This window comes from Triturus cristatus, chromosome 9 (genome assembly GCF_964204655.1).
Source record: "Triturus cristatus chromosome 9, aTriCri1.1, whole genome shotgun sequence".
Lineage (NCBI taxonomy): Eukaryota > Metazoa > Chordata > Amphibia > Caudata > Salamandridae > Triturus > Triturus cristatus.
The window spans coordinates 1,146,001,269-1,146,016,346 of NC_140592.1; the positions used below are offsets into that span (position 1 = coordinate 1,146,001,269).

Sequence of the window (15,078 nt, forward strand, 5' to 3'; positions counted from 1 at the left end):
CAGAGACTGACAGGGTATGGGTTAAGATGTCCAATCCTACATTGAGTTAGTCTACTTCGCAAATCGGTGGTCAATGCACATGCCTCCTAGATGAAGCCGTGCAGAAATTTTCTTTCAGCCCTGTTCCCTGATGGAATGTAATTATTCCAGAATGGCCACCTCAAAAGAGTCACAAATGCAATTATTCCAGAAAGGCCACCTCAAAAGGGTCACACAAGTTGAGAAAGAGCTAATAATAATGGGAAAACACTTCTCCTAGCACACCACGATGACAGAGAAAAACTGATCACATTGCAATGTCCATTAAAGCAGTGGAGGCCAAAGTAAAGAATTGCATTCATTCAAGGGCATCAAATCCTGCACAGAGGAGCACAGATTGTTATGGCATCCTGGTATAAGTAAGAAACAGGGTTAATGCCCTACGGAGAGTGTCTCGATCCAGACATTTGTGCAGGAAATTTAACCACACCATATTGCACTAAGGGCAGTCACTTTGAAATGTCTTCAATTACAATCCTTCATTAAATATTGTCACACATCCTTTTAAATAAGTACAGATCAACAGCCATAATTCATCTTGACTACAGAGCAAAATATTGCTCCCAATTCTGTCTTGTTTTGTGAAAAAACGTTATGAGTTTATTAACACTGTATTTCACAAGAAGTGTTGTCAAATTCTGAAGGTAATTTATTATTTTCTCCAATTTTAAGAAATCATAAATTGGAGCATTCTCCTTGCCAATACGTTTTTTGCTCACAGCCTTTTTAACCCTACAGAGCTTTTTCAAAGGCTCAGACGTTAAGGGTAACATTATTCTTTTATTGTTTCTTCTTTACTTTTTATTTCTATCTTATGTGTGATGGTTCTTGTTTTTGAAAATGTCAATAATCAAAATTAAAAAATAAAAAGGGTAAAATTATTCTAAGGTTTTTAGGGATGGCATTCACTTCCTTCATTGGCTTCCGGTTAGATAGTGTGTATTCTAGAAAGCATCCTTCAGGTTGTATACTCCTAATATACTACTCAGATTCTCCTTTAGCAGGAGGGTTATTGTTCTAAGGTTTCGTAAAATCAAATGGGGGGCTGTTCCTTTTCTGTTGCGGCAGCTAAATTGTGGAGTACTCTGTCTGCTCACAACGCTGCATTGGAGCCCTTCCCTCTGTTCCGCAAGCCTCTCTAAACCTGGCTTTTCTCTTTCCCATGAAAATCACTCTTGGGTTTCCATTCAGTGTTTCTCTGTCTGGATTAGCGCTTTGGCACCCTTTGGGTTTAATGGACTTTATAAGTTCATTTCATTTCATTTAGTTATTTATCAAACATTCTCTTCAATCAAAGTTTAAAAGTATTACCTTGTGTAACCTACATACTCATTAAGGATACTGTCTGTGGTATGAAGCGGGGAATGGACCTGCCTCGAACCATATCTAACTATAACATTTAGACAACCTCTTGAATACTAGTACGATGCCCAGGTTAATTAGCCATATTGCGGCTAAGTATATTGGGTGCACAACAGAAAAATGAATGAAATTATATCTCATAAGTGATAAACAAATCACCTTTAACAAAACATAGCAGCATCTAGCAATGTTGAGTGAGAGCAATGGAGACGCCTTTTTTGCACTTACTTATGGAACGTTAGCTGTATGTTAAAGATTTGCTATGGCTCAATCAAAGACACCAGCATCTATACTTTACCTGCAGTCTCAGAGAATCTAGTAAGTTATTCTTCTTCTTTTCGCTTTGTTGTGTCAACTCATCCAATCGAATTTTAGTGTTTTTTACCCTCTCTTCAATCCTGCAAAGGTAATCAGAAAGTAAACTTAAAGCTTATTAGTATTCATGCATTTAAAGAGTTTGATTATTGAACATTCTTAGCACTTTCAGTTTACAAAGATCCCATTAACGTTTGCAGCCTTTGCCATCTGCAGAGGCTAAATTGCACACAATAGAAACAAGAAGTAATTAGTGGAAGAACATCAAAAAAAGTAAACATAAGATTAGTATAGATTCTCACTACAGTTTGGATAATTTATAATTATTTACCCTGAGGGTATGCCCTCTGTTTTATCTTTGGGGGTTTACTGTATAGTGGATGTGTGGTGTTCACCCATTATGAGTCTTCCAATAAGAAGGATATGCCAACTCCAGCCTTCGTTGACCATCTCAAAATGATGCCTTCGTTCTTTATCCAAAAGCAGAATGACAGCTGCTGTTTCAAAAACATGAGTTCTATGTGTTAATCACAGAAGTAAATTAATATTTCAGGCTTCAATTCTTGATTTGTGATATCCCTACTTATATTTTTTACTTATCATTCTTTGACATATTTCCAAACTATGGCAAACTGTACACATGGAGTAGAAAACATGCCACTGGAAGTGTGCCCTCTCTGCGTTGAGTCAAAGAATATTAATCAACACTGAGTGTTTCAGTTTCAACACATCACTACTTATATTCACCTATAATTGGAGTCTGCTGTTTGTTTGTATTTCCTATGTTCTGCTCTCAGAGGTGGTGGGAGTAACAAATGTATGCTTTTGTGCCAGATTATGGGTGCTCTCTTTGTAAAGGTTAACAGGCACACTTGGAGTTCTTCAAACTATGACTTCGAACAGGGTTATTTCCAGTCATAAATGTTTTACTTTTTCTGCCATTAATTCTGATGACTTTCCAGAAATCTGCTGCTAAACTTCCCAATTATGTAGATCATGGCAATTCTGTCAGTTTATAAAACACAACAGGTGGCAATTTGTCTTAATGGGAATGTATTGCCTCTAACTGCACATAGCACCAGTTGTCCCAAACCTGATTCTCTTTGCATTTTGATACAAACCAGGTGTGGCAGAATGACAGAAAAATATGGGACTGGATGAACTTGTCATTTTTGCCATTAGACATATTAATTGGATAATCAATAGGCAGATAATTATACCTTATACAAAGCAAGATGGAATATATTGCTAAATCCCAAATTATATTTCATTGGTTATGGTTTTAATTGCCTAAACATACAAGATGCATGTTATATATCTATTAACCTGCCATAAAGTGTTATCGATTAATGCTACTTCTGTAGTTTGCATTCTGATTCAGCAGTTGATGCTGGAAAGGCTAACTGGAATTTTTGCTTGACTTTATAGGAACATATAGAACAAGTTCGGAGTTGTCAACGACATCAGTGAACACATTAACACACTGATGTAAAGTTGATTACCGACTAGAAGATAACAAATAGCGGATTACTTTTTACAGCTACATTAATGAAGCACAATTGATAACCATCACAAGGATAAAAGGACCAATGTTGAACGGTGCGTTTCCCACCCAAATTTTTGGAACTTACGCAGGGGCAGCAAAGTGTCCATTTTGTTCAAGTTCATCCGCGCGCTGTGTCAAAGCTTCCACGCGGAGGGTCAGTGCTCTCAGCAGATTCTGAAATTCCTCATGCCTTTTCAGCAGGTTGCGAACTGCCCCCAACTCATCCTGGCAAAAAAGAAAACACATGAGAAATGTCCCGCATTTTTTTTAAAAGTTTATTGTTATCATTAAAGCAGAGTACAGTTTATAGGCAACGGCGGACGCAGTGACCGCACTCCCCTGCTGTGTTCCCTTTGTATTTGATTCAACAAATCCGGCTGGGTGTGCACAAGCTACTCCAGCACCTGCCGTTGTTGGGTGCCAGCTGCGAAGCAGAGGATGGATGAGCCCGAGATATGGAGTGGTGCACCACCCGTTAAGTAAAAATAGTTTTTCAATAAGTCATATAGTCTTGGTTAGGGTTTCTTAATGGATTTTTTTTATTTTCGTGAGAGTCCAAATACAAAAAATTGCCAGCCAACGCATTTCGTTCATACACAATGAACTTCTTCAGGGCATAAAGTGATGTCTGGTCCTAGGAAAGAATGAACATGTGCAGTGTGGCTGCATGGGCCTCCTTGATAAGGGCCAGCGTATGACGGAGCTGACAGCTGCACCTTTCATCACACCAGATTCACCATACGCTGGCCCTTATCAAGGAGGCCCATGCAGCCACACTGCACATGTTCATTCTTTCCTAGGACCAGACATCACTTTATGCCCTGAAGAAGTTCATTGTGTATGAACGAAACGCGTTGGCTGGCAATTTATTGTTATCATTCACGTTGATGTGTATTATTTCGTGTTTTTGCTCATCTTTTCAAATCCCTACTTCAAGCCACATACTCTTTTCTCCCTTCTTCCTTTTCTCTCTCCCTACCTTTTAATTTATCCTGCTTATGCTTTATCAAACAATCGATTTACACTAATCTACATTTTGTGCATTTGTATTGCATTCATATAATACTGTTCTTGGTATACGTTCTAGGTACGCCTTTTCGTTTCAATAAAGGATCTTTAAACTTAACAAAAAAAGAAATGTCCTGTAAAAAATATGTATTCCCTGAGGGGAATCATCTTACTATTCAACTGTTTCCCCTCTTTTAACCTGGAGCAATAAATCAGACAAGAAAAGTCTACTGAAATACATACTTCCTTGATGGACAGATACTAAAGCAGGACTACTCTGGGACACCCAACGACAAAACTGATACAACCATGGGACTCCTGCAGTATTTGCAGGTTCAAGGCATTTCTTAGCAGGGTTGAAGGTTCTGCTTTACAAGGACGGCTCTTCAACCACAAACCTGAATCAGGAAGGTACGGTAACGCTGGAAGTTTGCACTTCACATGAATATAAAAGCTGATGCTTGAGCACAGGTATGAGATAGATCTGACACTGGCCCCATGGCTCGTTAACATTAACACTGATCTGTACACTTTGAAGTTCTGAGAGTGTTTGTGGTTGTTGGGAAGCTGTGTTGGCTGTTCTGCACAGCATGAAGCCTTGGCCCGTTGACTAGTTGTCCAGGGAGACCTCTGCAACAGGCGAGCCCATCCATATTCAGCCTGCTGATTCAGAGGGTTAACATAAAGGTTTTGAGCCCATCCCACCAGGTGAATCCAGACGACGTCTCACGAGAAAGAAGGTTTGAAATATGGTGGCAGCAGCGTGTGCATCTGTCGCCTATGAGCAGACCCTACGAAAAGTGGTAAGCCTGAGCATTCTTTGAGCTTTGTTGCCTTTGACGCCGTCCACCATATCCTTAGAGCTGAGGGCCTTGTATGACGGAAATATGACCTTACAGCAGGAAAATACAAGAGATTGTACACAAATGTTTGCATGGTTTGGGTGGTCCAGTCCCGTGGCTGGATGTGCACTTTGTTCCCGTAATGCCAGGAAAGCACACTTAGGAATATTACATACAGTTCACCCCAGTTCGTTCACATACATTGAACAGTTCCGTCTCATCTATGAATGCGCATTTTGTTCCAAAAATTCCGGAAAGAGTACAGCTACTAAATGATAATAACTGCTTGTGTGCAAAAGCTGACGCAACTGCTCTGTTTTTTACACTACGTAGAAATATTATTTAGTCACAAGATAATGAAATGTCTCATATGAGAGGAACAATGAAAGAATTTAAAATTGAATGCCAAAGATGTGTTCACAAGGTTCACATCACAGTGTGGAAAGGGACACCGTGCAAATGCGTCAGAGCAATAATTCTATACCACATATTGCTGTACCCTGATATCCGACATAAGCAACCACTCCAACAACAGCAGAATCACCCACCATGTATACCCACAAAAGAGCCACATGCACACATGCTTTATAGAGCATGGAAAATGGAAGGGAAAGATCAAGCCTTCCAAGGATATTAATGAAGCCAAGGAGTTTCATCTCACAAAGTGACTTAATGCAAAATGGCATCAACATATGTAAAAATGAATGCTGAACAGCTGTATGACTGGTGGGTGTGGATAGAAGATGATATGATCAACTGGCAACATGTCACTTTGCCTATGTCCTTGGATACTTCTAAAATAGCAGAGGAAGCTCTTTCACTCTCTATTAGAGTAAAGGTGATGGGGAATACTGATTTACGAGCCCAGCAGCCACCTCAGAGGGCATCCCAGTGCCATTGAAACACTGAAATGAAAAGGAGAACCAGAACAAAAACAAACCAGAAAGGACACTAATATCTCTCTCTCTCTTTAGATATATATACACAGGGGCCTACTTTCAACGACATCTGTCTGTTAAAGAAGCTTATGCTGGCCAATGGGTTTGCCGATGTGAGGTAAGTGGCAGCTTCGATGACAGTGTCTTTACATATTTGAGAGAGACCTTCTCTATCCAGTGGGTGTACGCCCAGTGATTCTGGATTTCTTGAGCATCTCCTGGCAGCCTGCATGACCAGGGAGTCTGCCTTGGGATGTCCTGTAAGGCAGACCTGTGTATATTTTGGTGCTTTGTATTTTTAATCTTTTTGTAGCACAGTGAATGCAACTGTGGCAGGGGTTTGAATAAGTTTTAACCCCTCTTGACATATATGATTAATTATCGGAATTGCTGTTACAGATTTTCCTGGACAGTCCATGAAAAGCATAGAGGAAGCACTCAGTATCCTCAATTCAAATTAGTACGAGACACTTCTAAGCCCTTTTGATGAGAGAATGAATGTTCGTTATTTCGTTCAGTAGTAAGTCCTTTGCGTGTGGAGTAGGTGGTGCTGTTATCTGTACTAAATAACTGTTCCGTTCAACCCTATAAGCTGAACCAGTGTCGTCATGGAGCACGCCTTTATTTTCCTCATCGTAAGTAGAATCTACTCTTATTGATATGGCAGGATGCTCTTGAGGTAACATCAGCTGATGCAGCAACAGAGGGTACTCGGATGGGAGTGGTGACGGTGGAAGCAGTGGCTGTAAGGGTGCTATTTGTGAAACTTGTGGACAGGCAGGCGAGTGCCCTTGACTTGTCATTGAAGGACATTTATAATCATAATCAGACATCAACTGCTGCAAATTTCTCAACAGATAAACTGACCCCTAGAGCATGGGATGTAAGTGATATTCTCCAAGACTCTGATCATTTTGATACTCGTCGTTGGGATCATAATACCAATTGTAGTGTGGACAGCTGTATTTCCATTCTGTATCCAGTATCATCAAAGAGCTAATATGTGGGATATGCCAGCAAATGTTTGTGGGCATCTTTGGTGGGTTAAGGGAGGTGTTGCCCTTCTTCTTCTTTCTCTACAGCATGCCCTGAGGTGGCTTGTTCCACATGATTGTCGCCCAGGTCCTGACCTTCAACCTTTAATTGGTCTGAGCTGTATGCAGTCTCAAATGGGCCCACTGCCTCCAAATCTTCTTCTGCCTGGAAGTGGCAAAACTTCACTTCGCAAAGGATCATGGTAGGTATCCCATGTTCTGTTTTATATTGTGAAAGAAGCAGTGAATATCAATAGAACTGATGGTAAAGGCTTCACTGGCATAGGTGTCAATGTTGATGGGGCAGCAGTTGTAGACATCATCGACAGAGTGTGGAGAATTACCTTCACCAGACAATATGTCATTGTAGTCGTGGATGATTTGTGGGTCTTTGCCTGTGGAAGTCTCTAATGTGGCGGTTGACAATGGAATAGAGGTTTTTTTCAACGGACCTAGCAATGACTAAGGTTTTGTAAATAACAGAGGCATCTCCGGAAACACCGTAATAGGTGTTGTCATCCAATGAAATTTTGATCGGACCCATTTAGTGAGGATCACAACATCTTTAAAAGACTGTGGGGTTGGACAGAATTTTTAAATACTTTCTTATGAACATTATCAGACGGGTTATCAGAAGCGGGGGCTATGTCTTTTGCAGAATGAGCCATCTTTAGTGGTCTTTCTGGATTCTGATGTTCCCGCTTGTGGGCCTTTTTAGGATATGCCAAGGGAGAGCTAGCTGTACAAGCTCATCTCTTTGGGAGGGGTTATCTCTGGCCTTCAACTTCTGAGGCCCCCTCTATAACTGACCTTGCAGTTGTTTAGAATCATTGAACAAAAGAACCTGCAGATTTTTCAGGGCTTGGATTTATGAACCTGGTACAAGCACTTCATACATCACATCAGGGTCATGATTGAGAGCGCTACGTTTACCACTTGCACTTGAAGAGGCACTTTTCGGCAGACTCAGACATGCTGGTGCTCATCAAAACCTAATTTCTAGGACACTAGGTCTTATTAAAGCTAGAAAAAATATCAGATGAAAAAGTATAGGAAAAAACATGAAAAGAGAAGCGCTCTGGCAATTTCCACAGAACATGCAGTAGAAAATCTGTGGTGTGCTGGCACAAACGTTATATAGATGAGAGGTGTTCTTTCTTGTGGACACATAGCCTGTCCACAAGTAGCTGTTTTAATTGTATTGTGGTTATGGCGTATTCACATTAATATACACATCACAAGAACAATTGACTCCACAAGCAAATAATTGATGTGACTATCAAACGTATACATTACATATCTACTTAATTCACCTAAGTTCACATCAACAAAAATAAGTGTCTAACATAAATTCTATCAACAAAGGGGATACATCGGTGTCCTCTTTGTATTGTCACATGTACAGCAGGGGGGTCCTATGTGGTTGGGGCACAATATTTCGCCCTTATTCAGTGGTATGAGAGGTTTGAATCCTCTAGGTTGCTGTCCTTTGGCCTTTATTGGCCTTTGCAGGGTGTATGTGCCCTCAAGCGCACGCTTTATTACGTTGATGTGTTTCGATCTTCTCTGTGGGCTACTCAGAAAAGGCCTGTACTTTGTTCCAATCACCAGTCCGGACTTCATACAAATAAGAGTGGAAGCACTACAATTCCTCTGAAAAATGTGGCTGAAAGTCTTCTTCTCAGACCACACAACACCACAAGAAAGAAACTTTCCCGGACTAAAGGGACCCTCCAGTTTTTATCCACCGACATCAAACATGCCCATAGAACTACGAACATTCCAAAGAACACTACTAAGGGACATAGATGCCATTGAGCAAAAAGGAAAATATACTAGATTTAACCTGTCAAGAGAAGAACACTGTGCCCTCCTGAGATTAAAAGCATATTAGGAGATAATCATTAAGCCAGCAGACAACGGCAAAGCTATAGTCGTCATGGATCGAGCAACATACGAACAGGAAATAATAAGGCAACTGCATAACGAGGAACACTACAAGAAGGGCCCCCTGCTGTACACGTGACAATACATGAAAAGGACACTGATAGATCCCCTCTGTTGAAAGAATTCATGTTGGACAGTTATTTTTGTTGATGAGGATATTGGGGAATTATGTAAATATGTAAAGTATATATTTGATAGTAACATCATTTATTAGATTGTGGAGTTAATTGTCCTTGTGTTGTGTATATTAATGTGTTTTTGTGAAAACACGTACAGAATAGTAATGCAGCCTAAGGGACTTTTCAACAAATTCATGGTATAAGGAGTCCCCCTTTATATGTGGACCATCCTATTTGTAGCATGCGCCCCAACTTACCGCATTGCTGAATCCAAGAATGTAACATAATTGACAATGCAACAAAAAAGACTTTAACAATGAAGGCACAATAACGCAATCTTCAAATGAATCTATGACAAAGCCAGGTGTCGGATGGTAACTCACTAATAGATTAACACACTAAACTAATCTATATAGATCCTCATCCGTTATCTCATCTGATGTAATCAAGGAATACTTAGGTGGTATCAATCTAGCCACTCTTAGTAGAGAGCAGCAGTCTAGAGCGATGGCTCCTATCACGCTCACTGGGGTCCAAGAGTCCATCATGACCTCCCCAATAGGAAAGCTTGTGGGAATAATGCATTGCTGGCCGAGATGTATAAAATCTTTACAGCCCAGATAGAGGCATTTCTGGTCAAATTGTTCAACGAGATTCTTGAGGGGTGTGAAGTGCCTGGTAGATTTACCGAAGCTGTAATTGTTAGCTTTTTGAAAAAGGGTAAACGGCCTGATCAGCCTGGCTCCTATCGACCTATGAGCCTTTGAAGGAATGACTATAAGCTTTTTACAAAGATCATTGCCTCTAGAATAACACCATTAGCTAAGGAGTGGTACATAGCGACCAATCTGGCTTATTACCAGGGAAAACTATCTTGGGTAACACCAATGTTCTCCTACAAGCTATTGACTTCTTCACAAATAATAAGACCACAGCGGCTATCATTATGATAGATGCAGAAAAAACCTTTGATGCAGTTCACTGGGAGATGCTTTTCGCTACCTTAACTAGATTTGGCTTCCCTTCGAAGCTAGTGAGGCTTTTAGTCAACTTATACATAAGAGCTCAAGCCAAAGTCATGGTGAATTTGCATACGGCAGTAAAACTTTCAATTAGTCGTTGTACCTGGCAGGTTTGCCCGATGTTCCCGATGCTATTTGCACTTTTCATCGAACCTCTGGCTTCAGCCCTCCAGTAAGACTCTCTAATCAAAGCACTTCTCCAGGGCGCACCTAAACTGAAGTTGTTTGCCAATGATTTGATACTGTATCTGAATGCTGAGAGCACAATATTAATAGAACATTTGCCATAATTAAAGGTTTTTCAGATTTGGGGGGCTACAGAATTAATCATTTTAAATCGTAAGTCCTTTTATTCAATTCTTCCAAACTTGTACTACCCATCGAAATACGGCCACAGCTCCAGGTCTCAAATCCTATTTAGGTATTTTTAATATTCCATGACTTTTCAGAACTTTACCATCTTATCTATCTACCACTTTATCTAAAGCCTAGAATATATTGCATCAATGATAGTCGTATCCTCTTACCATTATTGGATGAACAGTAGATATCAAAATAATGATTCTCCCACTCTTTACTCTTTATTTTTTTTAAATAAAAATAATCAAGGTGCCCCAGAGTTTCTTTACTGAAATTGACCAGATGCTGCAACATTTTATTTGGCTTGGTAAGTAGCCTCGTACCAGGTTGGAACCTCTACAAATAACTAAAGAGGATGGTGGATTAGTGCTTCTTCATTTTAAGAAGTACTATCAGGCTTCCTTTCTAGATTGGTGGGTTTGGGCAGCACCTCTGCAAAATCTTTCCAATAACTTTCATATTGAGTAAATGTTCAGTGAATCTGGAATTAGACTTTCCCCCTTCCTCAAAATTTCCAAGCTCCAGAAATATTTCAGATATAAATTCCCTGTTGCTGTGCTTTATAGATTCATTCAGCTGAAGGAGGATTTTTTCCCCCCCAATTTCATCCTGATATCTTACTAAAAGACGGCAATCTAATAGGCCACCAGATAGGAAAGGGGAGTATCCAGGACCGGGGAAAAGTTGGTATTCTCCGCTTTAATGATCTCCTAATGGCTGGCGTTATGAAGCCCTGGATGCAGATTCTATAAAGCAATCCGGAAATTTCGGATATGATTTTTTTTCTTCATATTTTCAACTTCATCACTTTCTGCAAAAGAGATGCGGTGGCTTCCACTATCAGCCAAGCTTATTATGTTAGTGGACTAATTGGAATTGGTAATTGGTACCATATAATGTTGCAACATCTTTATATTAAATTAGTACCGGCAGCTTTAGATAAGATTGAGATTTCCATTGTGTGTAGGATTGAGGCTTCTACCTGGAATCAATACAATCAATGGGCCCAAAAAGCCATTAGAGGGGCTCATTTAAAAAGAAAGGCCTTGTTCTCAAAATGGATGCTTTACTATATGCCATCTCAATTAAAAAAAAAATTCCATTCTGAACCATGTTTTAGATGTGGCCTTGATAAATGGAGATTGACTCCATGTCTGCTTTAACTGCCCGTTTTATTTAATTTTTGGAACAGGGTGTTTCAATAGCTCAGTGCCAAACTCCAGGGTTCGGTAGCACCCGATCCCTTGGAAGCTTTTTTTGGGTTATGCAATGCAGTAAGCTTATCTGTACGTTAAAAACAGTTGTATTTCACAGCATCTTTAGTTAAATGAATTATAAACAATGTATAATGATCTTGGTTCGCTTGTTGTTTAACCTCTTGCTTCACTGCAAGCAACTTAATCTTACAAGTATGTACATATCCGGCCCTATTGCAAGCATGAATTGGAATGTATGTATTTTCGTTTCTAAATGCTCAAAAATAACAGATTTAAGAAAAAAAACAATCATTTATCGTGAAGAGGAGCCAAATGAGTCCACTAAATACTCGTCTGCAGGTAGACTGTCGGGGGGGTTTTGTCCCAAAAGGGACTAAGGGCCATATGTATGAAGCAGTTTTGCGATCGCATACACTGCGAATTGCAAAAAAACAGTGTATGTGATTGCAAAACAAAGCTTTGCTATGTAAGAGACACATTCTGTACGCAAAATTGCTAATCGCAAATTCAGCGATTAGCAATTTTGCAATTAGTAAGCCTTTGCGATTTATTTGCGAATTTGCAAGTTGTGACTCAACAATAGCGAATTTCGCTATTGCTGAGCTCGCAAGTTGCGAAATCGCAAAACAGAATGCATGAAAATATCGCTAATTGCGATTTTTCCAAAATTCGCATTGTTGAGAATCGCAATTACCACCAAGTATGAGCAGGTGGTAACCAGGTGCAAACTATTTAAGGAGGCCCACAATGCAACAGATCTTTTCAACAATGGCTGGTCTGTATGTGATAGCCAGGAGGCTGCGACTCAGAGCTGCTGCACAGAGAAGGAGACGCCAGGAAAGGATCTTTCATGCGCGCATAACCCTGTTCCAGCGGACTGAGGAGGAGATCCATACAAACTACAGGCTGGATGAAGAGAGCATCCTGGATTTAATAGCGGAGCTCAAACCTATACTTGAACACCCCACACGCAGGACACACACCATCCCCACCCATATCCAAGTTCTGTGCTAACTGCATCTCTTGGCATCAGGTAGCTTCCAGGAGGTGATAGCCACAGCAGGAGGGGTCTCACAAAGTGCATTGTCCCTCTTTTTCCATGCGTTCCTTGATGCCATGGTACAGAGGCTGCAGACCTCCCGAGGCTTCTCCGGGAGCAACGCTAGTTTTATTTCCCCTGACTTTTACCCGCTGCCTACCTGCACTGCCTCAGAGCGCCTCGGACTCGGCGCCCTGATCCTCGCTGGCTGCCCTCTGTCCTGTACGCGAGCAGACCGCCTCCGCTGACCGCCCCCTCCTCGCCTGACTCGCGGAGAGGGACGGGCGGCTCCTCCATCTTTGGCGGGTCTGGCCTCGGCGTTGCAGCTCCTTGGCTCCTCCCCCCCTGGCGGACACTTAAGGCGCTTACCTGGCTGCACTTCCTGACCTGTCGTCAGACCTCCCGAGGCTTCTCCGGGAGCAACGCTAGTTTTATTTCCCCTGACTTTTACCCGCTGCCTACCTGCACTGCCTCAGAGCGCCTCGGACTCGGCGCCCTGATCCTCGCTGGCTGCCCTCTGTCCTGTACGCGAGCAGACCGCCTCCGCTGACCGCCCCCTCCTCGACTGACTCGCGGAGAGGGACAGGCGGCTCCTCCATCTTTGGCGGGTCTGGCCTCGGCGTTGCAGCTCCTTGGCTCCTCCCCCCCTGGCGGACACTTAAGGCGCTTACCTGGCTGCACTTCCTGACCTGTCGTCAGACCTCCCGAGGCTTCTCCGGGAGCAACGCTAGTTTTATTTCCCCTGACTTTTACCCGCTGCCTACCTGCACTGCCTCAGAGCGCCTCGGACTCGGCGCCCTGATCCTCGCTGGCTGCCCTCTGTCCTGTACGCGAGCAGACCGCCTCCGCTGACCGCCCCCTCCTCGCCTGACTCGCGGAGAGGGACGGGCGGCTCCTCCATCTTTGGCGGGTCTGGCCTCGGCGTTGCAGCTCCTTGGCTCCTCCCCCCCTGCCACGCCCCCTTGACCCTCCTTCCTCATGTGTCGTCCCTACATAATGGCTCCTGTCTTCCGGCGGCGCAGCGGACGGGCGCAGCGGGCGCGACGAAGGCGCGCTGAAGTTGCGCCTAAGTTAAGCCCGTCTGCGCCCGTCCGCGACGGGCCGGGACCAGGGGCCACACACCTTGCTCCTCACTCGGTCTATTCCTCCGCTCAACTTATAGCACTATCTGCCTTTCCTTCTCCCCCCCTTTTTTCCTTACATCATTTACACTCACTTGGTATCCTCTCTTCCCCTCTGTTTCATTCGATACCCACCTCTCTCAACTCTTCCTTTTTTCCCACTACATTATCCCCGGTTTCTCGTCCCCCCCCTGCTCCCACTGTTGCCTCTGCTTACTTATTGAATACCCGGTCTGCAGTCAAACACCAGACAGCACTCTTTAATCTTCTGACTACTGATTCTCCTGATTTTTTATTTCTGACTGAAACCTGGTTCACTGCCGACGCTCTTCCTGATCTTTTAGCCATCCTCCCCGATACCTATTATGCCCTCCGAGCTGATCGCTCGGATGGCAGGGCCGGTGGAGGGGTAGCGATGATCGTCCGGTCAACATTTAAATTTCAACTCCTCTCTCACTTCCCCATATCCAACGTGGACTGCCTTGTGGCCCGTTCTCTTAATTTTCCCTCTCCTCTCACTATTGTCCTTGTTTACCGTCCCCCCCAATCGATGCCCTCTTTCGTAGCCTCTATACAGGATCTTCTAGCCACCTTGGTGGTCAACAACTCCTCCGTACTACTTCTCGGAGATTTCAATTTCTGGCCAGGAGATCCAAAGGAAGATCTTCCTTCCAAAGACTTTTCTGGCACTCTTCACTGTCTGAATCTCATTTCCAATGTCACAGCCCCTACCCACGTACAAGGTCATACTCTTGACCAAATCTGGTCTTCTCGTCCCCTGGCTTCACCCCCCCTTATCTCCCCTTGTGTTTGGTCGGATCACCATATCATTTCCTTTTCTATTCACTTGGGTGTGGTTGATAAGCCCTCTCTTCCCAAGAATCACTTTGTCCGTAATTGGAATCACACCGACCTTGACTCTCTTTCACTTTCTTTGGCTTCCTCCACTCCTGATCTTACTAACCTCCCCCTTGAGTCCCAGGCCAATGCCATCAGCACATGGCTTTCCTCTTCGTGCGATCGAGTGGCACCGCTTAAAAAGATCAAGGCGGTCCGCCCTTACGATGCGCACAAATGGTTTTCTCCAGAGCTTAAAGCTTTAAAACTCGACCTCAGGCGGTCGGAACGTCTCTGGAGACGGCAGTACTCTCCCTCTCTGCGTGTTAAAT

General features: G+C 42.8%; 1 protein-coding gene across 1 annotated transcript in view; it reads right to left on the bottom strand.

Annotated features, from left to right (window-relative positions):
* Positions 1–15,078, bottom strand: part of SPTBN5 (spectrin beta, non-erythrocytic 5) — a 1,776,766-nt gene that overhangs the window by 1,401,095 nt on the left and 360,593 nt on the right. The window contains exons 21-22 of the mRNA XM_085627084.1: positions 3,348–3,487; positions 1,700–1,799 (exon numbers count right to left, since the gene is read on the bottom strand). Coding sequence (XP_085483210.1) covers positions 1,700–1,799; positions 3,348–3,487 — 240 coding nt within the window. The remainder of the gene's footprint in view (positions 1–1,699; positions 1,800–3,347; positions 3,488–15,078) is intronic.